Source organism: Gavialis gangeticus, unplaced genomic scaffold, assembly GCF_001723915.1.
Source record: "Gavialis gangeticus isolate Ggan-Ray unplaced genomic scaffold, GavGan_comp1, whole genome shotgun sequence".
Taxonomy (NCBI): domain Eukaryota; kingdom Metazoa; phylum Chordata; order Crocodylia; family Gavialidae; genus Gavialis; species Gavialis gangeticus.
Window position 1 is genome coordinate 172,312,719 of NW_017729022.1, and position 17,138 is coordinate 172,329,856.

The window sequence follows — 17,138 nt, forward strand, 5'->3', positions numbered from 1 at the left end:
CGCCGGCTCCGGGCTCGGTGCGGCTGTCCCCGTCGCCCGCCCCGCAGCCGTCGGCGGCCCTGACGCCCGTGGAGCAGCCGCCGCAGAGCAACACGCTGGTGGGGCTGCCTATCGTGGCCATCGAGGGCATCCTCGGCTTCCTCTCCTACGACGAGACCAGCCAGCTCCGCCTGGTGAGCGCAGCCCCGCGCCGGGCCGCCTCTTGCCCACCCCTGCCTCCTGGGACCGGGCAGCGCCCGGCCGCTCCGCAGCTCGGGGTTTGCAACGTGCATCCCCTGCTGTGGCGGGGGAGAAAGCCAGCCGCCTCCTTTGCAGGGGGAGAGGGTCCGCCGGGCTCCGAGCCGCTTTCCGCTCTGGAGCCATCTCCCAAGATGGATCCCGCCCAGCGAGGCTCTGCTCCCCCCTCCCCGGTCCAGCCTGTGCCTTTGCCATCCTCCCCACCTCTTGTAGTGCCGCAAGCTGCAGCTCCCCTGGCAGGAGGAGGATGGAGACCTGCCCCACGGGTTGTTCTCTTCCTTGGGCAGGTGCCTAGTTTAATGTCCCCCTGCCCCGGAAAAAACACCCGAATGTCTGCATAGGCAGGTGGGATAATTGGTGGGTGAAGCTAGTGCCAGGCGGCCTTAATGAACTTCTGGGGAGCAGCCAGGTAGGGGGAGAAAAGCGGCTTTTGTAGCCCTGCTAAATCTGAGGTAGGGAGAGCTTTCTGGTTTAAGACCCTGTAACTAGGCACAAGGCAACAAACTCCAAGGTTATAAGGAATTTGGGCGGTGTTTCCAAAAACAATATTTTGACAACTGTTTTCAGTATCTTGTATAGAAATCTCCTTTGGGCAAGAGCTCTGTCCAGGACTAAATGCTATGATCTTTGGTAAATATCTTTCTAGCATGGGTTAAGTTCAGCTGCAGTGGGTTTGTGGTTTGTTCGGGGGTTTTTTGGCTTTCTTTGTTTTGGGGGAGAGAGAGCAGTATTTCAAGTCAGCACAACTGCTAAGGAACCTTAATACCTTGGAACGCTGAATCTTCTCTCTGCCAAGATATTGCACTCTCAGAAATGTGCGTACTATTTAGGCAGACTTCATGTGCCATAACTGTGAGAACTGGCATTCCTGGGATCCAGGCCCTGCTTTCAATTCTTCCACAAACTTCCTAGGTGACATTGCATGAATGATACTACCCTTGTATCCATTGCTTGTAAAATATGACTAGTACTTGGTTACCTCACTGCTCTGTCTGCAAAGCTAAATGTAATTCATGGATGTAGATACTTCTGGCATTCTTGGTTGAAAGGCCCTATGGAAAAGCAAAGCATTTTTGCTGGGCTAAAAAGGATATTTGTAATAGTCACCTATCTCATTGAGAGAAATATAAGCATTTTTACTTAGGTGGCTCCAATGCTGGGTATGCTAAGATTTTTTTTGACAGCATTTCTCCATGATAGCCACCAAGGGAAGTAGTAATGAAATTGTTGGATTTTTAAAACAAGGTTGGATAAAGGATTGACAGATGTGCAATAGGTAACAATGCTGCACTGGATAGGGAATAAATAAAATAATCCAGTGGATTTTTCCATCTTGAATTTTTTGATTCAGTGAAGGTAAAAAATAAATCCTTTATCTTTGTTTTTTTTCAGGGACTCACCTTGGTATCTGTCAGTAGAGAGATGCTTTTAGAGAAGCTTTTTTAAAAAGCACACATCTCCAACCAGCCACTGACATCAAGAATGTCTGACTGCTCCCTTTTTCCTATCCGTGCAGGAGTGGAAATCCAGAATCATTTGCATTCACCCATCCAAAGTTATATAAGGGGATTGTTCAAAACTAAAGTATGTTCAGTCAGCAATCCCATTGAATGCAATAAAAAGGAATTGTGAGAAGACTCGTCTCTAATATTGTCACTGTAGAGCCTGTTCCTGGCCATCAGATTCTAATATTTACGTTGTGTTTCTCATAGCGTCCAAGAAATATAAGTGGAGTCAGGCTATATTTCATCCTTAAATTTCTAAGCAGGTACTCGAAGCATTGTGAGGTCCTTTCCAGCCATACTTTCTCAAGATCAAAATGGAAATTGTCCACCCTGTTCTGATGCCTTCAATAACAGCAGTGGATATAATAGAGGTGGATGTATTTCTATTAGATTCTGACATCCTGAGGTTTTCAGTCTTGTTGCAACACACAATCATTTTCAGCATCCAAGTTCTGTGGATATGTATTGATTCCAGTTACATACCTAAGAAAGATGCTGTTTAGTGAGCAAGTGAGTTAAATGTTATTCATCTTGCAGTTCTTAAATCTCATGGTCATGAAGTAAATGTAGCCAAATGGTTTTCTTCACAGAATACCACATTCTGGGTGCATCTACACATGCAGTTAATTCAGAGCAATAAACTCTGGAGCAGTTTGAGCCATAGTAAATGTCTGCCAGTTGCAGGGTCTACACAAGCGCCCAGGACCGCAGCAATTTGAGTGGAGTAGAACAGTTTATCCAAGGGGTACTTCTGTTCTGCTCTATCCCAGGCTCCAGGTGGCAGCTGTCAGGTGGCAGAGGAGTTGGCTGGGGTATGAGGGTGCTGGAAGTGCTGAGCTGCGTGGCTAGGTGGCAGGCAAAAATCTGGCCCCTGCTGTCTGGGCTAACTGGGCACAATTATGCCTGTGGTCAGCATTTAATGGCATGTTTAATGGCAGTGCTATCTTACTGTGATGTAAATTAGCTTACTGCAGCCTAATAGTGTCACACATGTAGATGGTAACACTTTCCTCCACAGCTAATTAGTCTGCTCTGCAGTAAAGTACATGTGTAGATGCAGCATATGAGTTTAATGCTGGGTTTGCAGAAGGGAGGATGCTTTCAGAGATGATCCTGATAAACTAGACCTCATTTGTCATTAGGACATAGAGAAACGAATGAAATTATTAACTGTGCTTTCATGCAGTGAGTCAGGCTTCTCTACATAAATTGTATCTGTCCCTTTTTTCTCCTGCCCCTTCCCCCTTGCACACAGCACTCTGGTGAATAATAATGATGTCCTAGTTTCAGTTACCCTCTTGATATCTTTGGATCAGTCCCCCAGGGGAGATACCATCAGAATCCCAGGTGAGATGATATTGGAGCTAGAGAAGTTGAAAACAGGCTGGTTGAGGAGATGTTTCAGAAGAATTGGCAGATTGGATAGTGCTAGCAGATCTTAGTATAAGAGGAAAAGATGGATGTAGGAATGCAAAGGGGACATAATCTATTCTTAATAAATAAAATAAAATTCTTCTGTCATTAAAAGAGAAGTACAAAGCATGTCCTGCTTATGATGATTGCTGTCAGGCAGGACATCGGCCATGGGCATGTCCATCCACAAGAAGTCCTCACCATGAGTCAGTGGGCAAAAAGCTTTCTATTATACCTGAAGTCATTGCATATAAAATAGTCCTGAACAAACTAATTGATTGTTTGAGCAGGGACATAGATTTAAGTTAATGGAGAGTAAACAAATAGGTATTCAGAGTACAATTCAGTAATGAAGGAGTAGGGTGTATGATCTTTCTGAATTGAAAGATGTAGTTAGCCATGTTAGTCTGAAGTCAAGTAACTTTAACCAATTCCTAATGTATGTATATATAAAATGCTTGTTTTAATGTCTTGTATATAAACAGCACAAGCTTTTGTGAGATGCAACTCTGATGAAGTGAACTTCAGCTCATGAAAGCTTTTGCTACATGTACTTTATCTGTACTTTGACTAGTTTATAAAGTGCAAATCAACCTTGCTTTTTTCACACTAAGATATTAATTTTAAAGTGCACAAGTTTTACTACAATTAGAGTAACCAAGAGTAAAGCAGGGGCTGATCAGCTTCTTCCAAATTAGTTGGCTCTGGTTACCAAGCTATGGAAAAAGACAGTTTGAAAGGAAGGGTTATTGGTAATTTGATGGATTTCAGAAAAACATTCTGCTAGGATTCTAGATTTGATTAAAAATGAAATACTAATAGATACCACTTTTCTTCTATGAACTGGTTATGGGAGGCAATGTGGCTTTGTAGATAGAATAGAGAACCCAGGGTTTTGTTCCTGGCTCTGCTGCTTGCATGCTGGGTGACCTTAGACAGAGAAATGAAGAACCTGCCTAAATTTCTCCATCTTTGAAACAGAGATCATACTTACCTCCTTTCTTAAGTTGAATTTGATGAAAACAGGAACACCTAACTTTTTTATTAATAATGTTCTGGCAACTGAGTTCAGGAAAAGCATTCATGAGTCCAGAGCCTTGTGAAGTGGCACTTGGATGCTAAGCAAATGATCTACCATATTTACTTGAATACAAGATGACCCTGAATACAAGACAACCCCCCAAATAATTAGATTCTATATGTGGAAATTATAAATTTGTTATCATTTTCCAGATAGAGAATCTAATTATTGGAGTGTTGTCTTGAATTTGACTCCCTCCCACCACTACAGCAGGGAAAATAGTGGCTGGGGGGAAGGACTTAGGTGGGCTGCTGATCTCCCCCCCCCCCCCCCCCCAAAAAAAAAAAAAAAAAAAAAAATTCTTCCCCCCACTGCAACCTTCTTGGCCACCTTTACTGTCAGACCCTGTTCAGGCTCTGTTCCTTCACATGCAGCTCATTTCCACATTGTGCCTGGAAAGGGAAAAGTGCACAAGGGCAGAAATTGCAGAGGGAAACAGGAGACTGCTGTGGGTCTAACTCTGGACCCCAACCCTGGCTACTGCAAACTTCAGTACAGGTACTCCATAAACACTTCTGAGCACTATTTTGTACCTGGTTATACATAGTACAAACTGTGCTCAATATTATTCCAGAGTCAAAAGTCTCATGCTTCACCATATAGGATAAGGAGCCACATGCTATTTAGCCCCCATTTGCGACTGGAACCAGGTGTTCTTGTCACAAGTCCTGAGACCCTCCAAAAATGTATATGCCGATAAGGCACACAGAGGACAGACCCACCCTAATTTTGTGCGACAGGCTGAAGGTCTAGGTGACAGAACCTCAGTTATAGGAGTTTGGTGTTTGCCAGACGGTTAAGAATTGTGAAGAAACAGAAGTTATTGGAAATGGGAAAGAGGTACTGCTCAGCTGTGGGAGTGAAGAGGAAGTGTAATTGTATTTGATGTGGTAGTTCACCATGACTTGAAAAAGAGTTGGCATGGAAGGGGACTGAGCACAATGGGCACTATACTTATTCAGATGAACTACGTTAACTTAGCTTTGTGGAAGGCTTCCATCAATGCATTTGCCCAATAAGGGGCATGTGTATTCTGGGCACGCTCAGCATGGGCTACATTCCCTCAACTTCATAGTCGGTTTCCAAGACTGAGTACATGCTGCTTTAATGATAGCCGGTGTATTTAATGGGGGAGTTTCCTGTTATGTGAATGTAAGGGGCTCCCCATTTCGCCTCAGCTCGGCAATTGAGTGTGGGGGGACCCCAGGTGCCCCCCCCCAGACCCAGGAGGCACCAGTCGCTGAGCCGGCAGGGCACAGGGGAGCCCCCCGCGTGCCCCCGCTTGAACCCAGAATTGGACCAGAAGTGCTTCTGGTCCACTTCTGGGTCTGCTGCTGAATGCACTAGGGAGCCCCCCGTGCTTCTGTGGGACAGTCTATGCACCCCAGCATCACAGCATTCACAAGCCGCCTGGTACCTAGAGGTATGTAGAAAAAACATTTAAAACTGTGTCTATGTCTGAATTGACAAATCTTTCTGAATCTCTCTAAATTGATTTGGAAGGTTCCAGTGTGATTTGGAGAGATTAAAGGGTCCTCTTATTTGATTCGGATTCAGAGATCCAGCCACTGAATCAAGCTGAATCTCTGCCGAATCAAATCAGGAACCGAAGCTTCGCCCAGCCCTATTTTTTTTTATGCCATTCTTTTAAAATGGCATTTGTTATCCAACTTCCTACACCCCCTTGCCACTTGCAAACATTTATATGCAAGTATATGGTATAGGAAGATGAATAACACATGCTGTTTTAAAAGAATGGCAATATATATGTATTACTCAGATGGCTGTGTGTGGAAATAAGGTCCAGTTAAAGTAACTGCTATAGCAAGTGTGATTTAGGTTCAAGTAATCCAGGCCTGATGTCCATGTTACTTACTCTTCCTGAATACAAGGTTGTCTTGAATTTTGGCCCTCTTCACAAACGTACCATATTTTATAAATTGTGCAACACACTCCCTCTGTGTGTGTATCCAAACATGCACAAATGGAATGATGTGGACACTAGACCCTTCACTTTTTCAGAACAAAGAATTTTAGTAAATCTATGGTGGTTAGTTTTACTTCTGTGCTATTTAAAACAAGACCTTGATGATATTTAATAAAATGGCTCAAGCTTACTGGAAGCCTAATACAGTAAAATCATACTCCAGGCTGTGGTGCCAAAGTGATCAGTTATTTTGGGCTTGGGCTCTGCATCGTATCTAAATATTTTGCATGCTTTATGTCCCATATGACATTGCTCCCAGGCAGATTCTTCTAGTGAATATTGAAAGATATGATCTACAAAGGAAAAGCTGCTAGTTTTGTCTGATTGTGTCACGAGTTCATCTGTTCTGCAAATAAGGTGAAGATATAAATTGTATAAAGTCTTCCTTTGCTTCATGTGGTGACCTTAGAAGTAGAAGGAATAATATAATTTTTCAGTTTTCTTTAGACTTTCACATAGGTCTGAAAGAACTTTTGTAAGCACCATTTGTTCATAGCACATTGAGGTAGGCTTGGATTTTTCCCTGTTCTTAAATAGAAGAAGAAAAAGTCTCTTGTGAGTCTTGGTGAATGTGATCATAGCAAATTTTTCTTCTTTGAACTGAAGGGAATTGTCATGTTTTTGTTCAGGTCTCCTGTGCTCAGAAAACTCTTGAGAACCAGTGGTCCAGACCATTTCAAGCCTGGTAAACATGATTTTGCTTGCTACTGCTGGCTTTTGTAGATGCAGCAAAACACCAAAATGTGTTAAAGCTGTTTGAGATTGTAGATCCTTCCTAGATAGGGCCCTAGGATGTAAAATGGAAGCTTCCACCTGAACTTTAATAACTCCTGCTAGATATGACATTTCTTTACTTTATTGGGTTAGTGTGAAACATTCTTATCTGCCCAGTCACTGCTTCTGTCTTAAAATACCAAGTAGAAGGTTTTGAGATGTGATATAGAGTAATTGTTTTGTTAATCAAGTGAAGGAGGATGAACACTATCAACTAGTAGGTGGACTCAAACATTTTTTCTTAGTTGCTCATGATCCCATTAGCATTTAGAATTCAGCCTTGTGATAGTTGAGCTCTTATTTATTTTGGTTTTTCAAGTTCCTGTATTTTTCTCTGCATAGAGGTACTGGAATAAGTGTCTACCCCGTGCCCCCTCTCCCTGTAATGTTGGTAAACATGCTATTTTAAACAAAGCTATCCTTAGTGCAGCTTGGATTGATTGCCCTTTAAAGCCTACCTCCTCAGTGTTATCTCAATACACTGCTGACAGTGTTTGCCACTAGATGTCAGTATGAACTTGATTATGAGTATTGGTTGAGTGATTCTGTTTACAACTGTTTCAGATTTTCTATTTTGTCATCCTGCAATTATTGAGTTTATCCCAAATCTGGTTGGTGCTAGGCTTTTTTGTCCATTTATAGTAACACAAGCTTGCATCATCTCTTAAAACAATTATTTTTTCAGCTATTGAATCTTTTAATAATTGTATTAGTCTATAGATGACTCCCTTCCTCTCTTAGATTTTGGAGAGAACTTTGAACAAATATGGTTAATTAAACATTTATTCTCTTGAAAATTAAAGGGTGATGTTTGTTTTGGTCCAACTGAAAATTGTAAAGAAACGGAAACTGATTATTTAGCTGGCTCCAGTGATATAGTGCAGTTTTCCTTCCACTCGATTAGTATGTTGATGGCTTTCCATGTTACCTACCAGAAATACTTCTGTTCCTTGCATCTTCTTCAGTTGTCAGCAAGCACTAATGTATGGACAACCTGGGAAGGTTGTACCTTGTTCTAACTCTTATTCAGTTCTCCATTATACTGTCTGCAGCTGTATTAAAAAGAGTTAAAATGTGTGCGTATTCATGATTAAGTTTTAATAGACAAATTGATAGTGGTTGCTCCTTACTCTTTTCTATTCTGTTAACAGATGGCGAACAAATGGTAGCTCTTTAAGTCTACATGTCATTGTCTTATAAGTTAACCAATACATTCTTTTAATTCAGAGATGCTCAACCCCATGGCCCATGGGCTGGATCCAGCCTGCAGCCATGTCATCCAGCCTTCAGACCCAGAGGGAGCCCTGCAAATTTGGCAGCAGGGGAGTGGCAGCAGCATTAATTGCCACCCTCCAATTCTGCTAAATTTTTGGATCTATGGGGACCCCAGCAGACCAGATGGTGTGGCTTTGCATGCTAACTCAGGCACATGGGGCTGGGGTGGTGCTAGGCTTGATCTGGATGTTAGGCTGGAATGAGAGGAGGCCTGAAACATGGCAGCAGAGTTGAAAGGTTGAGCACCATTTTAATTGGCAACCTTCAGATAGTCTGGAAGAGAACCTTTTTCTCAAGCCTGTAGATGGGTGGGATATCACAAAGGCTATACATATTAACTGTTAAATATTTTAATAGGAGACTAGAAACTACTTTAAACTTTGATTTGAAAATCCTGAGTCTTAGTGTCCCAGGAGATGAATGCAGCCTGGTATATGGTGTATAATGTTCCAAGATAAATAGAATAGGGCATAAGAGTTTAGGTGAATAGTATGAATTTATACAAGCAGTACTTAAAGCTAACTTGCTAGTTCATATTCATAGGAAATACCAATTGCAGCTTAGAAACCAACAAACCAGAGAATTCAAAGTCAAGGCTGATTATTTTCTAGTCTTAAAGGTGAAATGTAATGGGAAATTTAGTTAAGTTAATCCTAGAATTGTGTGCTCAGTGTCCTTTCTAGCCAGGTTGTAGCAGCTCTTAGAATGTTGTTTTAACTTTAAATGGTATTTTAGGAACAGACTTTTTAAAAAAAAGTATATTTAGAATTTTTCCATGCTTGATGTCTTGCGGGGGGGAAGGGTTGTAAATGAGCATTTTGTGCCAAGATCTAGATTAATACTCTTTGTTCTAATGCCTCTGCAATTGCTGTTAACACATCCTATTGCCACAGATGTGATAAAATGAACAAGGATACTGCTATCCAGAGTAACAGGACATAATATTTTTTACTACAAACTCCATTATAAATGGAAGAAAACACTTTGGAGAAGAATCTTTCCTATGCATTGAGAAGTCTTTAGTGGTGCTCTTTTAGAGTATATAAAATATACCTGAGTTGCTTTAATTCTAATTCTGGCTCTGTTGTAAATCAAAAACTTGCTCTCTATATATCATGCTTCTTATTTCAACTTGTGGCTTATAGTGTTTTTTGCTGTTTCTGAGAGAGCAAAGTATTTAAATTTAGAACCACTCTAGGGTCTGAGTGAGTGTAGCTTCTGTTGAAGTCTATAGGAATTGTGGTTTCTTAGACCATGGCGGATTTGGCCTAGTGACCTTTATGAAAGGCCACTGGGGTTTAACTAGTAACAGCATGATTTTTAAGTCGTATGCTTGGGAATTGCTCTCTGGATGTTCTTGGACATCCTTTGTCCAGGATCCATGAGGTTGGGGCATCTTGTCCATGAAAATGTCTCCTGTTCAAGCAAGTGATTTTTTCCCACAGTCTCACTCTAAGGTTAGCTTTTGTGTCCCTTTGAACTCTCCTTAGTTTTTAAATTTGGAGCATACTATTAATTTGAAATTTGGAAGAGTGGGGAGGGGAAACAATCCCTTGTTTCCTTAATATTTTAAAAAGTCTCGGCTTTTTTATAGAAAAAAATATTCCAAAAGAAGAGAATGGAAGGTCCTAGCTCTTTGGAATATCTTGACAAGATTACTAAATAGGGATGTCACATGAGGCTTTACATGGAACTGCAGCTAACATTTTGAAATGAAGGAGGGAAGGGATATAGATTTGAAAGCAAGGGTGCTGTTGTAACAAAGGATCAGCAAAAGGCAAAGAATTGTATGAATGCTTAATCCAATTCAGTGATATTTTGAAACGTAGAAAGAACTAAAAAAATCTTGCATTACTGAGCAAACAAACTGGCTAATCATGAGGAAAAAAAACCCAGGAGTTTTATTTGACACATCTTAAGTTTTCTTTTTTAATATAGGTTTGTAAGCGAATGGACTTGGTCTGCCAGCGAATGTTAAATCAGGGATTTCTGAAAGTGGAAAGATATCACAACTTGTGTCAGAAACAGGTTAAAGCACAACTTCCAAGGTATGTGCAAACTGCAATTTTCTCTCTCAGATTCTGTGTTCTTCTGAACAGTTCTTTCTGTGTAAAAGCTAAAATGTTAAATCTTTAACTTGAATTAGCCAGTTAAATTTAAAATGTTTGTAATCTTTTGACTATTTGGAATGTTTGTTTTTATTTGTTGAAGTGTAGCTTACTGCAAAACCATTTAGCCTAACCCTAAAGTCTGTATTCATCTGCATTGTCTTTATATCCTGGCTTTTACTTCACAGCCTATCGGGAACTGGAGTGCTCAGAGGCAATGCCCCTCATACTTGAACAGAGAAATAGAGTCTAGTATTCAAAAGCAACTCCTCTAGTAAATCTAGGAGCTATGGCTAGTTTCAGAAAGAATCCTATCTCTAGCTCCACTAAAAAGACTTCCTAACTACCTGCAGTATGAGGGCCATGTTAAAAACTGCTTTAAATTAAAAAAAAAAAAATCTGAAAGGCAAAGATTCACTTGCATATTTACTTATCTTTGTATTTCCCTGAGCTAAGGACAGTATAAATACAGTATGTGTTAATAACTTCTGGGGAATTGGAGCAACAGCATTGGAGGACATCATTTGGCCCTAAGTGAATGAGATCAGCAGCCTCTTCCTTCTGAAATGTAATAAAGCAGTCAAACTTAATTGTCCTAATTCAAATTGACTTCATATTACAGGTACTGCACTGCATAAATAAAAAGTCACTGGTTTTCTCAGCTCAGCTGAAGGTTGAGACTGAACAGCTTTGCTCTACGTTGCAGTGCCAGCTAGAGATACCTGAGCTAGCTGGGGTACCAAAAGCAGGCTACCTGTTAGCCTGGGCAAACTGCTGCACTAAATTTGCACTACTTTTAAGGTCATTTCAGATAACCTGGGCAAAGTGCTGTGCTAATGCAGCTAAACTGTATTTCAAGTGTCTGGTACACTACTAATGACCACTTACATGACCCTTTATCATACAGCGTAGATGTTATTGCTAGTTTTTATTAGTAGTGATTTTTCTTAGGTCAGTCACCAGAACATAAAATGAATAGCAACAGCACAGTTGTGTTGTAGCAGTTGGCCAATAATGGAGCACATGAATACCTTGAGAATACTTTGTTGTTTAAACACTAAGATGCTTTAAACTAGGGCTGGCAGTTAATCACAGTTAATATACGTGGTTAATGCAAAACAAGTTCATGCATTGATTTTTTTGTAACGAGCATTAATTGCACACTTCTGTTTTGACCAGGGGTGGGCAAAATGCAGCCTGCCCCACTCCATCTCTGGACTTGGCCCGGCAGGGTGGACCAGTTCTGGACCAGCTGGAACCCGCATGCACAGACCTGACCCCGGCCCACCCCAGCTCACCCTGTGTCCGCTCTGAACTACCTGCTGACGCTGAGCAGTGACAGCAGCTGGGCAGAAGCTGCTGTTTGGTGCAAGGGAAAAGCAGCCCCTCCCCATTGTTGCTGCTGGGCCCTTTTTGCTGGAGCTGCCCAGAGTCCGTTCCCGGGCTGCCCTATGGCACCTCTCTGCTGCTGTCATCACCACCTCCAAGCCACTCAGCCGGGCAATGGTGGCAGTGCAGAGGAGCCACAGGGCAGCCTGGGCATGGGCTCTGGGTAGCTGCAGAAAGAAGGGGGGGGGGAGCTTTTATCTTGCAGTTAATTGTGATTCAGTTTTTTTAAATAGTTTGTCAGCCCTACTTTAAACTAAGGCTGCTGACACATATGGAAAAAAAATCAGGCTTTACCAGAAGAGCCAGTGCATTAGTTCAGCCCAGCTCCACAGCATCTGTACAAATCGGGTGCTTCAGCAGAACTTTTTAGTGCTTTTATCAGCTATTAGATCAAAGCATCAAAAAAGCCCCTCTGAAACCACCAATTTATACAGCTGTTAGGCAAGTCAGTTCCAGCTAACATGATGCCGCCTCTGGGTATGTACTGGGCTTGGCACAGGGTTCCCCGAGTTTAAAATTAAACGCTGGTTTTTTTGTTTTTTTGTCTTTAAGCTGTCTATGTGTACAGTGTAGCATTAGAAAAACCTTTCATAGTAGTGATGCTAGGAAATCCAAATTTGACTAATAGGTTTACCTAAAAATTTATTTAAGACTTTAGCCAACCATGTCATTTGTGTTCCCATCTTACTCTTGCCATCTGCAGCAATCTCTTGGTAAAGACTCAACAAATGGAAGTGGCTGCATTGTTTCTAGTCACAGTAGGTTAATGGCCATGCAATTCAAGATTCAGAAACTCTGAAAGACATACCAGTGCTGCCTATAGGATTGTGACTTAGGAGAATTTAAACCCCATCTGTTGAAGTATGTTTCATTTCTGTTAGCTTAAAACTGTTAAATCTCCAGTGTTGTATAATGCTTTCTTTGCTTCTTCCTTAGACGAGAGTCAGAAAGAAGAAACCATTCTTTAGCTCGTCATGCAGACATTCTTGCTGCTGTAGAAACTAGGCTTTCTCTGTTAAATATGACTTTCATGAAATACGTGGATTCCAATCTTTGTTGCTTCATACCTGGAAAGGTAACATGTAACTGTATGCAATTTTATGAACGTATATTTTGGAAGGTTAGAACAATTTTTTGGCAACAAGTTATAAACCGCCATAGCTACTTAAAGTAGCATGCTTGGTACAGTGAGTTAGTAATGAAAGGGGCACCCTGGAAAGAGATGCTTGTTTGTGGGGGGTTTTTCCTATTATTTTTATTTTATGTTAATAGTCCAACTCTTTTTAAATTGGTATATCAGTTCTGAATCATGGATTGAATAGTAAATTTGTTAGATCAAATAAATATATTTAAATTATTCAATTTGTCTAGGTTTGGGTTCATTTTACTATTCATAGGTGTCCTGTTTGGACAACTGAACACACAAAATTTGACTTGCAGTACGCTCCTGCAGGTAGGGGGACAATACTGCATATATAAGTGTTACTAATTTAAACTTGCCTGCATGCCCCAAACTGGAGGCCATTTCTTTGCAAACTGCTTTCACAAAAGTGTGCTCCTAATGCCATAGGTCCAGTATAGTTTGTTGTTTTTTTTAATGAGTTTTATTTAAGAAAACAAATTTAATATTTCTTTTTAGTATGTGAGAAGTATTTTACAGGTTGTTTTTTTTTTTAAGGCAGAAGTATGGTAATCAGCTACTTTACAATGCCTGTAGCACCTAACTGAGTAATATCCTACATACAACAAGGTGTTGGTTTATATGTCAAAATCCAGGAGTACTGATCCAGGTTATACTCATTACTATGCAATTAAATTGCACTATAATGTCTCTTGCGATTAGATCAAGCAAGTCATACAAACACTTATCATTAGAAATACCATACATCTTTCCATCACTGTTGAATAACTTTGTGTGTGTTTCTCTATTATTATAGTATTTGAATATCTCTTAAGCATTAAAGATTTAATTCTAGTAGTGTGTCTGAGATGGGTATTACCATGTTACAGGCATGAGAAACTTGTGGCATACTTGCATAAATAAATTGTTGCAAGGTAAGTGAGTGTTTGAATTAACAGCATGTTGGTTTTAGCTTTTCTGTAGTAACTACCATTGTACAGAATCTCCCCTCTGTGCTACATGCATTACAGATGGTCTGATTTTGGAGGGACAGACTACCTTAAATTTACCCTGGGGTAAGTGTGTGTGCATAGCCAGTTCCTGCCAAGCAGCTAATATGTTGTTAGCTGGTCACCCTAGCTTACATGTTTGTTTAGCTGTTGCAGCGAGTTACTCAAGGTGTGTTGGGAAGAATGGCACAGCTAGGATTTGAATCCAGGTCTTCTAAATATTAGCCTAATTTTTTTCCTTACTAGTTAATCTTTTCTACTTTTACTTCATACTCTGAAATGCTTGTGGAAAATTAATAATGAAGTCTCTTACTGGATTTTGCAGTTTTTCTTCTAGAGTGGCAATACTGACAGTAGTTCAGGATAGCCATATAAACCCAGGAGGGCTGCAGGGTGCTTACGCTTGAGGTATGGTAGGAAAAAATGTTGGCCTAAAGTGTAGGTGTAAGCAGCTTTTCTCACCTGCAGGCTTCTCCAGGTGGGCTTTGCTCCCTGAGGAGTTTCTCAGCCTGTCCGTACAAATAACATTTTAAACCAGCAAAAGAAGCAAACAAAACTATTGTCCTATCTTAGACACTGAGAAGAGACCCATGTAGCTCTGGCCCTAGCACAGCAGTTTGGTCCCTCTGTGCAGCTAGTAGTTCATCTCGCTGTGTGCTTCCAGCTTGCAGCTGTTCCCTCAGTTTGCTGCCTTGCTACATGTTTTGGGGGCTTCTAAGCTCCCTCTGATCCGCTCCCTCTGATCCACTCCCTTATCAGCAGGGATCTGTTTCCCTTTAAGGGAGAAAATCATGGATTTTCCCATTTAAAGGAGAAAAACCTGGGAAACTGTGGGTTTCCCTTGTAGGCTGGTATCATTCCAGCCTGCAAGGGACTGCTAAGGGCTGGGGGGAGTAGGAGGAGGGTGATCTGAGGCAGGGGGTGCCATGTGCATGCGTATACATGCATGTGGCAGCCAGGCAGCATGGTGAAGAGCAGTTTTTCAGGGGGGTGGGGGAGGGGAGAGATTTTGTTTTGATTACAGAAAAACATGGATTTTGGGAGGTTTAATCAGAGAATTTAAGATTGTTTTTAAATCAATTTTGCTTAAACCAGCAAGTTGCTTAAACTACCAGGACCAAGATAAAGCCGCATCTATTGGTTCTTGGTTCCAAGAGCCCCACTGTGTTTACCACACCCATTCAAAAGGGTTACCAACTGAGGGGAGGGCCATCAGTGGTGCCTGGCACTTGAGATGTAGGGCCACATCTACAAAGCCCAGGGCCTGTATATCCCTTAGCTACATGGAGATTACGTAGGTTCTCTGCTCCAGGGCCTCTGTTTGGAGGTCAGAGAGCCCAGACTGTGTATACCTACGGTCCATCTGTGAGAAGTTCCTGCACCAGCGGCCTGGCGGTCCACACAGAGAGTTCCCTTTTCCCTTAGCCTAGCAGTGCTTCCTGGAGGGGATCCTCTTTGGATCCCAAACCAGTGGTCCTGATGCTGTGGAGCCTTCCCTTATGTCGTTGGAGAGCTAGGTGGGATTTCCACACTGAGTGTAGGATTTCTAGCCACTGGTCCTTAGGGTATAGGTCCTCCCCACTTTGAATTTGTGCCATATGGGAGCTATCCTTTTGACACAGCTGGGTATTTTCTGCACTCTAACTTGGCTTCCAGAAAGTTTTCAGCAAAATGGACTGCCTCCTTAAGATTAGCAATCTGATTTTGGCAGACATACTTCTGGGCCCCCACCTGCTGAAACTGTTCCAGGATTATCAGCTTCACAGTCTCGGCGGGGCCAGGAGTCCAAGTTAAAAGGCTCTCCCCATCTGCCTCTTCCATGAGCCCCATGTAATCTAAAATTACAGCCTTGAGGGCATCACAGTTTCATGTGGCCTGAGCTTGTAAGGCCCAGTAGGCTGCCTGAGCTTTCCCAGTTAAGTAAGGGGCTGGTTTCTGGAAAAACCCCAGGCTTATTATCAGCAGGGGTCTGGGTTTTCTATTTCCTACAGAAAAACAGAGAGAACCACAGATTTCCTGCTTTTATCAGAAAAAACACGGATTTTACCTTTAGTAGAGAAACTCGGGGGTTTCCTGCTTTTGCAAAGAGCTCTGCAGGCTGGCAGAGTTCCAGCCTGCAAAAGCTAATTGCAGAAAGGGTGGGAAATCCTGCCCAGAGGGGGAGGGAGAAAGGGAAGGGTGGGGCCTGAGGCTCTCACCCACTTTGGATCAGGCTCAGTTTCCTTCTGGGAGCCTGAGGTAAGTAGGGCACTGGTGGGGGAGGCGGGGAAGCTGGCTGGGGGCTGTGAGTGGTGTGGTATCCGCCCGAGTGGGCTCCGTGTCTTCATGTGCAGCTTCCCTGAAGGGCCGATATCATGCAGCTCCGGATCCACATGCTGTTGGCCAGGCACTTGTTGCAGGGAACTGGCTGGGGGCTGAGGGAGCTGGGAAGTGTTGGGAAAAGACATGGAGTGCCTGGCTGGCAGCGCGTGGACCCAGAGCAATGCAGTATCGGCCCTTCAGTTCAGGGAAGCCGCACATGGAGGTGCGGAGCCCACTCTGGCCAATACTGCACCACTCACTGTCTGTGTGCCACCAGCTGGTCTTTTCCTAACCCCTCCCTGCTCCCTCAGCCCTCAACCAGTTTCCAGCAGGAGTGCCTGGTCGGTGGTGCGTAGATTGCTGTTCCCTGTCGCCGGGCTTCTCTCCTGTGGGGCTTCCCCAGCCCAGCAGGTGTGACCCAGCACCGTAAACAGCAGTAGAGTCGCACAGGGATCCCGCTGCTGCTCACCCCCTGCTGCCCTGGCGATGCGCCTCCAGCCTGCATGCAGGAGGTACATCACCAGGGCAGCAGGAGGCGAGCAGCGGCAAGATCCCCATGTGGCTCCTCCGTCTCCAGCTGCGCCAGGTGGGCATGACCTGGTCCAGCAAATAGCAGAGGAGCTGCGTGGGGATCTCCCCATTGTTGCTCACTCCGTGCTGCCCTGGCAATGCACCTCCTGCATGTGGGGTTGTGATGAGGGCAGCAGCGCAGGACTGCCCCTCAAAGCAGCAGCAGGAGGCTCATTGCCAGGGTGTGGGGGAGGGAGCAGCATTGAGGAGATCCATGTGTGGCTCCTCTGCTCCCTGCTGGGTTGGGTAGTGCAGCCGCTGGACCCGGCTGCCTTCCTCACCCCCCAGGGCAAGGCGCCTGGGACTTCCCTCCTGTGCTGTGCAGCCCCAGCAGGGAAAGCAGCCAGCTCCAGTGTGTGGGGCTTCTC

The 17,138-nt window shown here is 43.1% G+C and overlaps 1 protein-coding gene across 1 annotated transcript in view; it reads left to right on the forward strand.

Annotated features, from left to right (window-relative positions):
* Nucleotides 1-8: 8 nt before the first annotated feature.
* Nucleotides 9-17,138, forward strand: part of FBXO28 (F-box protein 28) — a gene marked incomplete at its 5' end in the record, with an annotated part of 35,967 nt that continues 18,837 nt past the window's right edge. Inside the window, 3 exons of the mRNA XM_019515909.1 lie at nucleotides 9-173; nucleotides 10,211-10,320; nucleotides 12,706-12,844. Of these exons, the coding sequence (XP_019371454.1) occupies nucleotides 9-173; nucleotides 10,211-10,320; nucleotides 12,706-12,844 (414 nt within the window). The remainder of the gene's footprint in view (nucleotides 174-10,210; nucleotides 10,321-12,705; nucleotides 12,845-17,138) is intronic.